This window comes from Hyperoodon ampullatus, assembly GCF_949752795.1.
Source record: "Hyperoodon ampullatus genome assembly, chromosome: 4".
Lineage (NCBI taxonomy): Eukaryota > Metazoa > Chordata > Mammalia > Artiodactyla > Ziphiidae > Hyperoodon > Hyperoodon ampullatus.
The window spans coordinates 48,401,197-48,417,340 of record NC_136917.1 but is presented as its reverse complement, the minus strand read 5'-3'; the positions used below and the strand labels follow the sequence as shown (position 1 = coordinate 48,417,340).

Sequence of the window (16,144 nt, the reverse complement as noted above, 5' to 3'; positions counted from 1 at the left end):
TCCTCCCCATCCCTGTACCCTAGTCTCCAAAGTCCCCTCCCAAGAGATGGCCAGTGTTACCAGAGCATCTTTCCACAGATACTCTCCCCAATACTGGATACTGGACCTTGCATGCTGTTCTGCATTCTCCTCTTTTTCAGAAATTTTTTAGAGATCCTCCTTCTGTATTATAACATAAAGAGTTCCTATTGTAAATCAACTCTACTCCAATAAAAATTTAAAAATAAATAAATGTTTTTTAAAAAAAGAGTTCCTCATTTAATCATGTGGCTGTCCTATAACTTACCTAGCCAGTCCCCTGTCAATGGGCATTAGGTTACTTCCGATCTATAGCTATCACAGTGCGGCAATGACTAACCTTGTGTGCGTGCATTACAATTACATTTCCCATGTGTACAAGTGTCTTCGACTAAACTTCTAGAACTGGTATTATTTGGTCAAAGGGTAGGTGTTGTTTGGTAATTCTGATAGATGAGAGATGACCCATCTTAGAGGTGTACCAACTTACTTTCGTACTAGTACGTGAGGGGACCATTTTCCTCCACCCTTGTCAACACAACGTGTTATCAAACTTTCATATCTTTGCTAGTGAGATGTGGAATGTGGTGACTCAGTGTAGATTTGATTTGGAATTCTCATATCAAGAGCGAAGCTGAGCAGTTTTTCATGTTTTAAGAGACTCCTGGGTTTTTATCTTCAAAGTATTTGTGGCTGGGAGAACTTGGAGCAAGGGCTGTGGGTTTCACTGCTCATAGGAGTCATTGTTGCCATGTGGAATGTGGCCCATTTCCCAGATTGTTTGATTTTTCGAGAAAAACTGGAAGTCTGGATATTTTCGTGACATTTCCCAATTTTTAAATACTGGTACCTTATTCCAAAAAATTTAAACACAGTATTTTGCCAAACAAAACTAGTTTGAGGGCTAGATCTGTCATCTAGGTGCCATGTTATACCCTCTACCAGAAAGGTCATCTGGTCCAACCCCTTCACATCACAGAGGAGGCCCCTAAGGGGCCAGACACTACCTGTGGTCACCACCATTACCACCTTAACCACAGGCTAATGGCAAGAAGCAAGTCTCCTGGGCAGCCTTCCCCAGTTTTAACGTGCATATGAATTACCCAGGCATCTTGTTTAAAAGGCAGATTCTGATTCCTTAAGTCTGAGGCGGAGCCCAAGATTTTGAGCTTCAGTGTAGCTCGGGTAGATTGATTGCTCAAGGTCACACAGCTAGCTACAGGCCATACCATGTCTAGAACTCAGATATTTGCTCCCCCAGGTTTTTGGCTTCTCTTCCACCCAGGGAGCCTACCGCTTGCTGGCCTGAATGCCCAGGTTCCTGAAATGGCCTCACCCCACCATATCCTCCAAATTTTGATCCCCGCTCCTAAGCACACAGTCAGGTCCAAGCCACAAAAATGAGGCTGATGGGAGCAGGGGCAGACGCTGGCAGGCACCGAGGAAGCCCGCAGGCTGGCGGAGATGCTTGCTCTACACACACCCCTGGGCGTTGTGTCACTGGCTTCTTCGTGTCCGGGCTGCATGAAGGGAACGGATGGGAAACTGTGGCGAAGGATGAGGAAGAAAGATCTGGGAGGAGAGCTAGAGACCAGGAAATATGACCTCGTAGGAAAGCTGAGGAAGGCCACAATTCATGGGCACAGCAACAGACCATCCGTGGGGTGTGCAGCCCTGTCTGTCCTCCACCTGGAGAGAGCAGCAGACCGGGTGTCCCTCCCTGAGAAGCCTCCTGGTGACATGTCCCATTGTTTGTGCTCCCAGAGCACCCCATACCTCCCCATCTAGCCTAGGACTGTGCTTGCTCATTCAGCTTGTCTATCCACCAGACGGAGGGTTCCTGAGGGCAAGGACTGGAATGTTCTCCACACTCATGCCCAGGTACCCAATGCTACCTACAAACAGGGCCTCCATAAATGTTACTATAGGAACAGGAGGCAGATTTAGGTGAGAGGTTCTGAAATGAGACAGGGAGAAGATTTCAGTCTGGGGTGTTAGTAATAGGAACAGGCATCTGAGGAAGGTGCGCACACTGGTCTCTCAAAGGTGCCCACCCTACCCAAACAGGGAGGTTTCTGTCCAGTAGGAGGCCATGATTCTCAGAAGCCCCAGGAGAGAGAATGTTTCAAGGGGCCACTTCTGGGAAAGGTATTGCGAACTCCAGGGAGAGGAGGAGCAGGGAAGGAGGGCTTGTCTCACTCACCAGCATCTAGCTCATGCTTGGGCCAGAGCTGGAGTTTAATTAACTTGGATGGAGGGATGGATAGAGTGAGGGAGAAAGGGAGGATGTGAGGCAGGGAGGGAGAAATATAATTTCTCCACTAGAGAAACAAAACTCCATTCTAGATAAAGACATTGGATCGATGGTTATCAAACTGGCTGTTTCAGAATGTCTTGAGAATCTTTTTTTTTTTTTTGGCTGCATTGGATCTTCTTGGCTGCGTGCGGGCTTTCTCTAGTTGCAGCGAGCAGGGGCTACTCTTCGTTGCGGTGCGCGGGCTTCTCGTTGCGGTGGCTTCTCTTGCTGCAGAGCACGGGCTCTAGGCACATGGGCTTCAGCAGTTGCTGCGCGTGGGCTCAGTAGCTGTGGCTCGCAGCTCTAGAGCGCAGGCTCGGTAGTTGTGGCACACGGGCTTAGTTGCTCCGCGGCATGTGGGATCTTCCCGACCAGGGCTCGAACCCGTGTCCCCTGCATTGGCAGGCAGATTCTTAACCACTGGGCTACCAGGGAAGTCGAGGAATTTTTTTTTTTTTTTTTCGGTATGCGGGCCTCTCACTGTTGTGGCCTCTCCCGTTGCGGAGCACAGACTCCGGACGCGCAGGCTCAGCGGCCATGGCTCACGGGCCCAGCCGCTCCGCGGCATGTGGGATCTTCCCGGACCGGGGCAGGAACCCGTGTCCCCTGCATCGGCAGGCGGACTCTCAACCACTGCGCCACCAGGGAAGCCCCGGGAATCTTTTTAAAATACATATTCCAGGCTTCCCTGGTGGCGCAGTGGTTAAGAATCCACCTGCCAATGCAGGGGACACGGGTTCGAGCCCTGGTCCGGGAAGATCCCACATGCCGTGGAGCAACTAAGCCCGTGCACCACAACTACCGAGCCTGCGCTCTAGAGCCGCGAGCCACAGCTACTGAGCCCGCGTGCCACAACTACTGAAGCCCACACACCTAGAGCCCATGCTCTGCAACAAGAGAAGCCACCGCAATGAGAAGCCCGCACACTGCAACGAAGAGGAGCCCCCGCTCACCACAACTAGAGAAAGCCCGCACACAGCAAAAAAGACCCAATGCAGCCAAAAATAAATTTCAAAAAAACATATTCCAAGGCCTCTCCCAGACCTACCAAATCAGAACCTTCAGATGCGGGCCCAGAAATCAGTATTTTCAGTTAACAGGCTGCCCAAGTGATTGTTTCCCAGCCAGCTTGGCACTGCCCTGCCCGCCTTCTGGGGGAGTCCTGCTAGATGCCTGGTCCCCCTAGAAATCAGCGTCGATGGGCCATCACATGGGGCTCTGTGCAGAGCGGCTCAAGAGGCTCTATGACCCTGGGCTCTGCCCCAGGAGCTGAGGACCTAAGAGCCATGTCTATAAAACAAGAGAAGGCACGCTTGCTGAACTTCCTCCTCAAAACACAGCACCAAGGTTTGTGTAAATCCCAGGCTCTAACTAGGGGTCCAGGCCAAGGGCGGAGCAGCTGCAGGAGCCCTGTGTCTCTGAACGTAGGCATATGCATTTTTTTCTGGGGCAAGAATGCATAGCTTTTAGCAGATTCTCAGAGGGAGGAGCTTATCAAATCCAGTTCAGGGCTACTGATCCAGAGAACACCAGCATCTCACATGCCCAGATGTCCTCCCTTCAAATGCACGTTCACCACTAAGCTCCTTGGCCCTCACAGCAACCCTGTGAAGTTGGAATTATGATCCCCTATTTCACAGATCAGGAAACCGAAGCCTCAAGGGAGCAGGCATAATCCTCTCGAGGCTGTGAAGAGAATCCAGGTCACCTGCCCTTGTTCTTCTGACTCCACCAAAGGCAAGAGAGCGTGACCCTAAAAAGCAGGGGCTCTGGGCTCACAAAGCCCTGTGATCTGATCGTGACTGACCCCCGACTGTGTGATATTGAACTTGGCCCTTCAACTCTCTGTTTCCTCCTATAAAATGGGGGCTATAATATCTCCCTCCTGGGTTTGTTGGGGAGATTAAGGGAGGTAACACATGCAAAACACTGGGCACAGTGCACAGTACACAAATCCCTGAATGGGGCGAGGAAAGGGTCTGGGCCAAGGAGCCCCTCTTTCTACCTATGCAGCCTCAGGTCTCCATCCACAAGTGGAAAGGCTCCTTCCTGCCTGCCCCGGTGGTGGGGATCAGGGAGAGGAGGGGCAGAGGAGAATCTGCAGCAAAAATGAGAGTGTGGGCAGCAAGCTCGCAGCCCTAACTTCCTCTCTTTTTTATCTTTTGTTTAAAAAAGGCATGTTTCTGCATTCTCGTCCCGCATGAGCCAGTGGCCACAGCCCAGCAGCCTTGGCAAAAAGAAGAGCCAGCCCACTCCTCCCACGGCCCTGAGCTGAGCAGGTGGCCAGTGGGTGGGTGGGTAGGAGCCTGGAAACAGGACAGGGCGGAAAAGGAGAGGAGGCCAAGGTGGGCAGGGCAGGGTGGGAGGGAGTGACCAGGGGTCCCAAGAGGAAGGGATGAGGCCTGCATGTGAGGGCCCTACGTGAGTGGGGGAATGTCCATGGGAGGTACTGGGAGTGCCTGTGACAGAGTTCCTGGGTGCAAAGGGTTCGGCGGGGGGGTGTCTGCCCACAGGTGTGTGTCAGCAGCCCATCAGTGCCCTTGTGTATGTGATGCCAAGAGGCTCTGGGTGTGACAAAGCACACATGCGTCACCCTGGGTAAGTACCTATGTTAGGAGAGGGTCACAGAACGTGGGCAGGGAGGGGTGTGTGTGTAAGATAGACACTGGAGGGAAAAGATCTCAGCTCTCAGCCCTGCTGGGAGGTCTTGGGCAGCGGTCCGGCCCGGCGTGGGCATCAATTTCTTCGTCTGCAACTTGGGGGGGTGGGGTGGGCGTGGGGCTAAAAAGTACACAGGCCTTTCCACCTTCAATATTCTGTAGCGAGCTGTCCAACAGAACTTTCTACGATGATGGAAATATTCTGGGTTGTCCATTGCGACAGGCACTAGCCTCATATGGCTATAGAGCACTTGAAGTGTGGCTAGTAGGACTGAAGGACTGAATTTTTTATTTTATTTCATTTAAATCATTTTAAGTGGCTAGTGAACACCATATTGGATAGTGAGGTTTTATGTGGATAAGAACAGGCGCCCCTGAACCAGGCAAACCAGAGTTCAAATCGTGGTTCAGCCTCTTACCAGCAAGTTATTTAACCTTGGTAAGACTATTTCCTCCCCTGTAAAATGTAAGTAAGAATAGTACCCACCCTAAGCAGCTGTTTCAAGGATCCAGTGAGAGAGTAAGGTATGCAGTGGGTTTAGCCCAGTCCCTGGAGTGTAGTAAATGCTCAAGAAACAACACCTTTTATGGGCATCATGATCTCCGAAGTGATGAGAACAGCCAGCATCATCAGAGGCAAAATGGACCTTGTCTGCCAAGCTCGGGGAAGAAGCAAGCCAGGACAGGAGGTGTGCGGAGGCCATGGTGAGGGGGTGGGGTGCTCCCCAGGGCCCAGCAGCCTGCCCCTGGGTATGAGCAGGCAGGGAGGCCGCACCTGGTTCTCCGACTGACGGATGGGGAGGTTGCCGTGATAGTGGGTCCAGTGTGGCTGACAATGTGCGAACGTGCTAATGGGCCATGAGAAGCAAGATTCACACTGGGAAATTGCTTCTCAGCTGCCTGGCAGGCAGAGTGTCCTGGGAGTTGCTGGCTGCCACCCACAGCAGGCTCATCACCCTCTCTGGCCTAAAACACCCCAAAATGCTGACATGGCTGCAGAGGTGGCACCAGGAACATTAGATGGGGACTCAGAAGACCTGGGTCCTTGGCTGCCAGCTTGCTTACCCTTCCATTTGAAAAATGGAGATGAGGAGCCCCAGCCCCATTTCCTCCTGGGCCAGCTGTGAGAAGTCTCTGCTACGTAGTGATAAGAAGAGGTTCCTGATACCCAAGACTGGTTACTGACAACTTCCCCTAAAGGAACCCTCCCCTCCTTTATGCCTCCCAGAGCCCAGGGCCTTTGCCTGTGGGTGTCAGCAGACAGGGACACTGCTTATGGGGCTTCAGTCACCGAACCCTCTCTCCACTCTGCCCTCCTTGGGGGTCTGATTAGCAGGAGTCCTGACAATCTCTAGGGTCTTCCCCTCATTGGCTGCTTCCTCAAACACACCCAGGTCTCCCACATTCTGCGACAATAAACAACCTTCCTTCTCCCACACTTAAAAAATTGAAAAAAAAGCAAGAGCGTTTCTCTCGACCCAGCAACCTGGGCCACTTCCTTCCTCCCTTCGTTGCTGCCAAACTTCCAGAACAAGTGTCCGACATCCACCGCCTCCTCTTCCCACCTCCCACACTCCATGAACCCACCACAATCTGGTTCCCACCCCCGGGCTCCCTGGAAGAAAAGTTGTGCCAGGCCCGTCCCCCCAGTCCCCCCAGCCCCCTGCCAGCCCCGGCATCCCCCACTAGGTCTGATTGATCTGCCTTGATTGCCCCACTGACCACCCAGCTTTGAGACCTAGCTTCCCTCTTGTTTCTGGGTTGCCACACTCTCCCCGGAACCGCACCCCCCCCCACTTGCTGACAGTGCTTTCACTTCTTCATCCCTCCTCCCCACAGCATCACTGCTCCCTGTTCTCTCTCCACCCATTCTTGCCTCTTCCCCTCCATCCCTTCTACCCAGGACCATTAGCTGGGATCTCTGGGGAGGCTCTGGGCATTCACGAACACACCTAAAATTTTAACAAAATTATTCTATGTCTGTGCATTGCTCTGGGCAGAGGATGCATATTTTTCATTAGCTTGACAAAGGATTCTCTGACACCCGTGCCCCCCAAAATGATGAAAGCCACTGACTATTACCCAAGGTTGAAATCTGCTTCTATACTGCCCCTCCTCTCTTCAGAATGCTAGTCCCAAATTTCTAGCTACTTACCATCTTGCCTGGATGCTATGTGAGAGGCACCTTTTAATCAAAGTCCAGTCTCCTCCCCCCAAATCTCCCCACTCTGGGTTAATATACCTAAGCATTCTACCTCTCTGAGACAAGCTGGGGTGATTTCAGAAAGTTCCTGCTCGGGACTTCCCTGGTGGTCCAGTAGTAAGACTCTGTGCTCCTAATGCAGGGGGCACGGGTTCAGCCCCTGGTTGGGGAACTAAGATCCCGAATGCCACATGGTGCATCACGTGGCCAAAAAAAAAAAAAAGGAATGTTCCTGCTCAAATGTATACAGACCTGTTATCTGTGAGAGGATTAGCTTCCAATACCTCTTGGTGGTCAGTAACTTACAGCCCAGGTTAGCTGATCTGATCACTTGGCAAAGAGCAAGCCCTGGGGGCATGGAACCCAGAGCAGATGGGGTTTGAATGTCTGGGGGAAGGGACAGAGCTGGGGTTGGCCACCGGAGCAGCTCTACCCCAGGGGTCAGAGTGTGCGCCACATGTGGCTACATCGGAAGCTGCAATAGTATCTTGCCATTGAGGTCCATTCTCTCCCCATTCTACAGATAAAGAAACTGAGGCCAAGACCTTGAACCCAAGACTCCTGACTCATCGTCTTTTGCTCTTTCCAATACCCCGTACTCTCGGATCAGAGGGCCCTAACTTGGGGTCCACAGATGGGCATTAGGGTGCGGGGATCTGTGGGAAATAATATACAACATTCTGTGAGTTGGAGTGAGTGTGTGTTTTCAGGGGTGACTGTGGCTCATATGAGATTCTCTGAGGGCTCCTAGATTCCTCAAACAGTTAAAAATCTGGGATCAGATTTGTTCAGAAACGAAAGGAACATCTTGGTTTCCATAACACCCACCTCTACATACTTTAAGCAATTCCCTTCACTTTTGGGGGGGCCTCAGTTTACCCATCTGTGAAATCAACTGTTGATCATTTTAAGCCCTCTCTTTATTTTTTTCATTTGAAGCAATAGTATCATTTCTTAATAACAAACAAACAAAACACAGCTATGCAGGTCACCAGACAGCAAATAAAACTGAGATGGTAGGGGCTGGCAGCTCAGGACCCCTTCCACTAGGTTTTCTCTCTCTTCTCCCCAGCCCAGCATGGCAGTTCTGCTCCAAACTCCGCAGACTAGCATTTGAGAGCCAGAAAATCCTAGGACCTTTTTCTGAAACCACACATCCCTCCCCAAGCCGCTGCAGCCGCCCACTTCCAGACTCCAAAAGATCCTGCAGGGACATAGTGTCTTCGAGCTATCCTGCACACCCCCCCAGGCCTGCCGTGTGCCAACCCAGCAGAAGTCTTGTGGGGGACACAGAAGGCCTGGGAACCAGAAGATTCTCTTTGCTGCAGGGAACACTGAACCAACAAAAGTTCCAACATATTCCTTGTTTGGGCTATACCTGGGTTTTCTTGAATGGGTTACAAAAAGGAAAAAAAAAAAAAATATCCACAGGTGGTGGTGTGATGAATTGGGAGATTGGGATTGACATATATACACTAATATGTATAAAATGGATAACTAATAAGAACCTGCTGTATAAAAAATATATATGGGCTTCCCTGGTGGTGCAGTGGTTGAGAGTCCACCTGCCGATGCAGGGGACACGGGTGCGTGCCCTGGTGTGGGAAGATCCCACGTGCCGTGGAGCAGCTGGGCCCGTGAGCCATGGCCGCTGAGCCTGTGTGTCTGGAGCCTGTGCTCCGCAACGGGAGAGGCCATAACAGTAAGAGGCCCACGTACCGCAAAAAAAAAAAAAAAAAAAAAAAAAATATATATATATATATATATCTCCACAGAGCTTGGTGACAGGATCAGAGCAGGTAAAGCAGGAAAAAGGCTGAGGGTCTGCTTTCTCCCCAGGCTCCAAGGGCCTCCTGGCCTGGCTCCATCGACACGTACACAGCAAAGACTTTCAGAGCTTCAGAGAGAGAGGCTCCAAGGGGTAAAAAGCCAAGCACTGGACTGGAAGGAGGTTGGAGCGCCCAAACCTCATGTGTCACTGGCTTGTATGACTTCAGGCAAAGCCCTGACCCTCTCTGGGCCTTATTTCCCCATCCCTAAGACAAGGGAGCATTCTTCATTTTGGTATTCTGTGCAGAACTGAGGCTATTCTGGCCCCTAAACCGTCTCCCACTTCGTGCTTGCAGCAAAGCATCTCACCAGGCGAGGACAGGGATGCAGGGCAGGAGGGAACTGGAGGCACGGAGTGAGAAGAGGGCTGTGGAAGTGCATGCATATCTCTGCTAGCAGAGTGCTCACTATCTCCCACGGCCATGTCCATCTGGGCGGTAGAAGGGCAGTTCTGACCATTGGAAAGTTCTTCCTTATGTTGAGCTGAAATCCACCTCCTTGTTACTCTACACATTTAGTCCTGCTCTGCCCTCCAGGGCCATACAGAGCAGCCTTGTCTCATCTCTGGGGCCCCATGATGTCCCTGCAGAGATGAGGGGAGAGGACACACCCCCGAGGGGTCTTTTCTCCCTGCTAAATTCCCCCAGCTTCTCAGCCCTCTCTCACTTGATTTGGCCTCCAGACCTTGGCCACCCTGCCTAGGTCCCCTCTTCTAGACATTCTATAGGTTTTTAATATTCCTTTTAGTACCCAGGCATCCAAAAGTTGGAGGCAAGTTGAGCAGGCCTAAGAAGAGTAGGGCCACCAACCTCCCTGGGGCTGACATGCTCCATCAAAATACACACCTCAAAGCCTTTGCCTGTGCTGTTCCCACTCTGAGGAACACTATTCCGCCCTCTTCCCTCTGACTGACTCTTATTCAGCTTCCAGCTCCCCAGTGTCACCTCCTCAGGGGAGCCTTCCCTGATACCTCCCTCATTCCAACTAGTTGAGGTCTCTTTGCAGCTCATAGCCCCGTGTTTGTGCTCAGGGCCCTTAACCAGTTGCATTTAAATAATAATATCTGAAGTGATTTAATTAATGTCAGATTCTCACTAAACCATAAGCCCCAAAGGGGCAGAGATGACATAAGTCTGGTATGTGGTATCTTCTGGGCTCAGCCTGGGTCTGGGAACAGAGTCTGTTGTCAGGAAATACTTGTTGAGTGGATGCAAGAGTCACAGACATGTTCTTCCTTTTATGTAATGCCAAGACACCAAGGCCGTCAGCATTTTCCAGCACAGAAAGTCCCACCGGCCTTACAGGTCCACCTGATGCCTTGGTGGGCAGCTAAGCCCCACGAGGACCTAGATCTAGTGCCTGGGCTGGGTCTCAGCAGGCTGTGACATGCTTGGGGGGCTGCACCAGGCTGGCCTGGGGAGGGAGGCTTCCTACTGTGCCAGAGAGAGGCTCGGAAGAGACCGTGACACGGGCAATATGCGTGCAGCAGGGGTGGACTGTGGCCAAGGGACCAGCACAAAAAAGAGGGAAGGGGAGAAAAAGAAACAGAGACCAAAGAGACACAGGGAAGGATGAGAGGCAAGGGCAAAGAGAGAGAGAGAGACAGAGAGACAGCCCAGAAGCCTAGCCAGCATCATCTTGCTCTCCCTGCACTGGGAGGTAAGACTCTCGCTCGATGCCCTGTTGGAGCCAGTGTGTTTGTGTACTTACACGTCCACATGCACCCGTGTGTGTGTGTGTGTGTGTGTGTGTGTGTGTGTGTTTGTGCACTAGCAACAGGATGCAGGCGCTGCATTCCAAGGCTCTGCCATCACCCCACTGAGAGGACCGGGGCCCAAGACTGCAGGGGTGCTGGCAGCAGTCACCACGCGCTTGTGCAGGGAGGCGGGCAGGCAAGAGGGAAGCTCGGCAGTGTCAGTGTGTCTCAGGCTATGTGGAGGCGGAGGCCTGTGGCATGCACCAGAACATGTGCGTGCCTTCCGCTCTGCTGGCTCGGAGGAGGAGGGAGGAAAGGCTGTCCCCTTCCCACCTGCCCCCCAACTTCCCATCCTTGGCCTCTGGCCCCTGCACACCATCTGGTCCCCTACCAGACCCTGCTTCTGCCTCTCCCTGTGGCCTTGGGCAAACCACCTCTCCCTGGGCATTGGCTCCACCGTTGATGCTTGTGAGACACAGTGTCTATGGTCCTCCCAGCTCTGGTGTTCTGGAAACCTGAAATTTCCCAAGGGTGCCTTCCACAGACAGAGGCTAAAGAGGGTAGCAACTCTAACGGCACATTTCAGCATCTGCTGAATTGTTCTGATCCCCATTTCACAGATGGTAAAGCTGAGGTACACCAAGGACAAGGAATCCACCCAGGGTGGTGCCTCAAATTAGAAGGAGAATCATGATTGGACAATAAGTGACAGTTCAGAGTTCCCTCACCCACAAGGCCACACCCCTCTTCCCTGGAAGTGTTCCCCAGACAGGGCACCAGAAGCGGCCCCTCTCATCAACCCTCCCCCCACACGCAGAGTGCTGGAGACCCACACCCAAGCCTGAGAGCTGCCACCAGTATGCTGAGCTGGTCATTCCACCTTCTCAAGCCTCAGTCTCCTCATCTGTAAGATGGGCGAGTAAGTTCTCTGCCTCCCTCAGAGCTAATGGGTGGAGAGTGACACACCGGCCCCAAAGTGCTGTGAAGGTGAGAGGTTATTAGAAGCAAAATAAAAGCACAATACCGGTCTTTGGTGGGAGGAGTACATCGATGCCCATGTGTTTTCTCCCTCTCCAATATTACACCATCGATCCTCCTAACAGCTCTGCCAGGGAAGGGTGGGATTGCTAAACACATTTTGCAGATGTTAGAGCTTATGTCCCAAGAGAGAACCTAAGCACCCAGGACCCTGGGCTCCCCCCCAACCCCAGCGCAGGGAGCTGCCTCTGGTCCCCAGTGTCCCCCACTGATCAGCCCAGCCTAAGCCCCATTCATGATACAAAGCCATGGAGGTAAGAGGGCTTGGAGGGGCTCTGGAGCTAGCTCTTCCCCCTCCTTTGGGCAACCTTGCTGGCGTCTGCAGCCCCTCCCCTAGCCCCAACACCGCCCTTGAGTCAGTTTCAGACCCGTTTCTAGAGAGGAAAGAGTGGGTTGCAAGCTCTCCAGCCTCCCTCTCTCCTCCCCCACCCCTTTCTCAAGTAAAATCCCCTTATGAGCCTCTTTCTGTGCAGCCCAGTGATTACACAGGCTGCAGGGTAATTCTACCTCTCTAACTAACCTCTCCTGGGAGTGGGATCCAAAGCCCAGAGCATGTCAAAGGCTGGTGGAGGCATCCTCCTTCTCCACCTCTTGGAACCCAACCCTTTCCCCTGATCTTGGTCTTCGAGAAGGCTGGGTCTGCGGGGGAGCTCTGGTCCCAATGCCCGGGCCCACTCTGACCCTGCCTGCAGCTGGAGTCGCTGCAGCCTGCCTTCTGCCTCCAAACAAGCATCTGTGCTCCTAAGGTCTGGGCTTCCATTTCTCTCTCCCATGGGAGGAAGGAGGATTGGGGTCAAGGGAGGAGGGAGTGAGCTAGTCTCCGGGTCCCAAGACAGCCCCACCTCAATCCTCTAGGGAAACTGGAATCAAGTGCCTGGCTTATGTGAATCATATGCTGCAGTGCGACCTTCGTCCAGTGGCATCAAGAGGCCCCAGGGCCCTGATTCCAGCCCACGCTCCCTCAACTGGCTGCCCACCAGGCGGGGGAGGAACTGCCAGCCCTACCACGAGCTGCTCAAAGGCCTGCAGTCAGGAGCCAGGCCTCACTGGGCAGGGTGCCAGGAAGCCCTCGAGAGGCACGTGTCCTCCTCTCCAGCTGGGCAGCCAGGGCCCTTCAGAAGGAGATCCAAAGACCCCCACGTCCCCTTGGAGGGCCAGCCCAGCTGCCTCAGGCAGTCACCGTGCCAGTGATGTGAAGTGGGCTCCCAGAATGGGGGCTCGGTTTCTGGGTGGTAACAGCAGTGTCCCAGCTGACAGAGACCTTGGGTCACCAATTGAAGGATTGGCCCTGCAGGCACCTTCGTTGCTTATCCCAACAGAACAGGAGCTGTTGCATCCCTGCCAGCCTTGGGGGGTGGGGTGGGGGGCAGGGCTTAGTCAGCCCCCTCTGCCAAGCTGGGCAAACTCCAGACAAAAGGTAAAGACGTGGCAGATCAGCTTCAGCCTGTTCATCTGAGGGCAACAATGACCCCAGTGTGCCAGGCTTGTCACTATGTCTTTATGAGAACCATCTCATTTCATCCTCCCAGCCCTTTTTTATCTTCAGGTTACGGTGGGGGGAAAGAGGTGCTATAGCCCGCCCAGTGTCACAGTGCTATGGGTGGTGAGGTCCAGACCTTGTGCCCTCTCTGGGCACTGCCACTTCCTGTCCCACTGGGCACTTGGACTGAAGCTGCACGCAGAGCACAAAAGCCCTGTCTCCTCGGTGATGTACCCAGGCCTTCTAGATCCAGGCATTAGATGTGTAGAGCCTCATCTCCTTTTCTTTTCCAATACAAGCGTCCTGAACCTCAGGCCCATCCTTAGCCTTTCCGATGTCCTGCAAGTCCTGACATTGCCTGTACCATTTCGTAAGTTTGTGTATTTTTCTAGGGAAGGTAGACTTAGACTTTCATCAGATTCCTGGAGGAATATGTGACCTAAAAAAGGTTAAGAGCACTGATGGTTGTGGAAGGAAAAGGTCTGAAATGGATCAGATTAGGCCTGGCCATGCCTGCCACCCTCACTTTTCCTGCCATGGCCACGAAAGGGCTCCCTGTCCCCTGAAATTCTGCCCTTGCCTCAATCCCTCCAAGCGCCCCAGCAGACAGCGGGGCTGAGAAGGCTCACGCAGGCTCTCCCTGACAAGTCACCCCCACAGCACCCAGTCTTCATGATATCCATCTCCTCTTGGGGCAAAACATCACTTTTATTTTCACTTTGAGCGCCTGAGTCATGTCTCAACTCCATCTCACTGCACTCTGTGACGCAGTCCTCCCGAAACCGAGTCTTGCTCGCACCCCGAAAGGCAGCTCCCAGCTGATCAGGGAATCCTTGGTTCCATGGGTGCCGGAACCCAGCTGAGAAGGGGTCCCTGCACAAGTGCAGCAGACAGCCTCAGTCCTCCAGAGCAGCCCCAAACGTTTCGTTTCTGCTGTCCTGCCCCCCACATCCCCAGCACAAAAACACACTCAGAAAGACAGGAAGTCTGCAGACAGGAGTGAGCACACAGCTGCACATGGGTGTGTGTCTGTATGAGGGAGCTGGTGTGTGCCTGTAGGTATCAGGATAGCCTGGTGTGCAAGTGTGTGAGTGTGTGTATGTGTGTGAGTGTGTGTGTGGGGGGGCAGCCTACTTGTACACAGCCACAGGCCCACCTCCCACATATATGCAGACACCAGCCTGAGCTCACACACGCCTTCAACACCCACACTCCCACCCGAGCCCATGGGCCCAGGCCTCACACGCACACACATAAACCTTCCCATGGGCATGCCCCCCTGTTCCTCACAGACGTGCATGTCCAGACCTCACAGGAACACCAGTGAGCCCAAGTCCCACATGTGCATCCTTACACAGACATATATTTACACACAGCTGATGTGCATACAGCTCTAACCGGCCATACATGTGTACACACAGTGACGCATGTACACACCTTCGTTCCCCTGCAAACCAGCCAATGGACCTGCTTGTGCCACTTGCATCCACCCTGCAGGGCACACTTGCATTTTTAGGCCTTACACATGAAGCACACACCAGCACGTCCCTTCTGGTGCACACACATGTGAACACATGCACACCTTTTCAGTGCATGCAAGTGTACCCCAGAGTCAGTCCTCACGCAGCAACACACATCAAAGCACACCCCTGTGTGTGCACATCCAGACCTCACAACAGCACATACCTGCTCACAGGGCCCCTCTCCCCTGCACTCCTGCTGCTACAGCGGGGACCACCCAGGGCATTGGAGCTGCTCTGCCCATGGGGAAAACTCTGCCTCTAAACTGTACCCCTACCATGGATCCATCCCCAGATCCTCCACAGACATAGCTGGCGGCATCCGGGAATGCTTCCCTGACACTCCACAATCTATGGGGCTATCCCAAAGGGCTCTCCACCCCCCATATCCTCCCACCCTTCTCTCTACACCAGTCATCAGAGGCAGGAAATGAGCTCTGGGGCTGGACAACTTTGCCAAGGGACCAGAGCTGGTGCACCCTCACATCACTAGCCCCTGCAACAGCAGTGTCCCCCCACTGCTCACCTGATTGCCCCCCCAACACCTAGGAAACCTCACCAGTGATTCCGTTATTAACCCCTGCTGTACCATTGCCCTCACCCCTGGCAGGAGCTGGCAGGGGGGAGGTGGGGAGGGGATGTGCTTACAGGGAGAAGTTGGCCACTCTGCACAGCTGCTGTAGGTGCCTAAAGGCAGGAGGAACTACCTGGGAGGTGGTGAGCTCTCTGTCACCAGAAGTAACCAAGTTGAGGGAGATGGCCACCTCAAGAGAAACTCAACAGGGGATTCCAGCCTTAGACTCAGCTGACTGGGAAGATCCCTTTTTAATCCTGTTTCTAAGAATCTGTGTGTGCCCAGGTCATGTGCATTTGTGTGTGTATGTGTGTGTGTGTACACGCGCAGACACTGCCATGCACTGTCAACCCTTCACCTCTATGCACACACTTGCCGGGCTGGCCTTGGCTCATCTTGGCAAACATGCCCGCACCTGGCTCTAGGCACTCTGCACGTACAAGTGCCCCCAAACACATGCAGCCTTCCTCCCTGTGTGTGCACTGGAAGCACTGCAGGCGCACACCCCCACCCGTGACACTGACCCCCTGAGCCCTCCAGGACTCTCTGGGGTGCAACTCACTTTCCCAGTTCCTCGAAGAGCTGGTACTCTTCCGTGAAGCGGGTGCAGGTGATGGTGGCCATCCTGGCGCTGGGTGGGCAGGCGAGGCTTGGGGCTGGAGGACCAGGACTGGGGTGCCGCTGCTCTGTTCCCGGAACTAGGGGCCACTCGCCTGCCCGTGCTGCCAAGTGCAAACTGAGAACCGGCTTGACTGACGAGCCCGGGGCTTCTGAGCAGAGCACTGTGGCTGCTCACAGCCTCGCGAGTCTTCGTCAGCATTCAGGTCCC

At 53.4% G+C, this 16,144-nt stretch overlaps 1 protein-coding gene across 1 annotated transcript in view; it reads right to left on the bottom strand.

The window, feature by feature from the left end:
- CAMK2A (calcium/calmodulin dependent protein kinase II alpha) overlaps positions 1-15,939 on the bottom strand; it is a gene marked incomplete at both ends in the record, with an annotated part of 61,747 nt that extends 45,808 nt beyond the window's left edge. The window contains one exon of the mRNA XM_079702317.1: positions 15,878-15,939. Within this exon, the coding sequence (XP_079558443.1) occupies positions 15,878-15,939 (62 nt within the window). The remainder of the gene's footprint in view (positions 1-15,877) is intronic.
- Between the last annotated feature and the right edge of the window lie 205 nt (positions 15,940-16,144).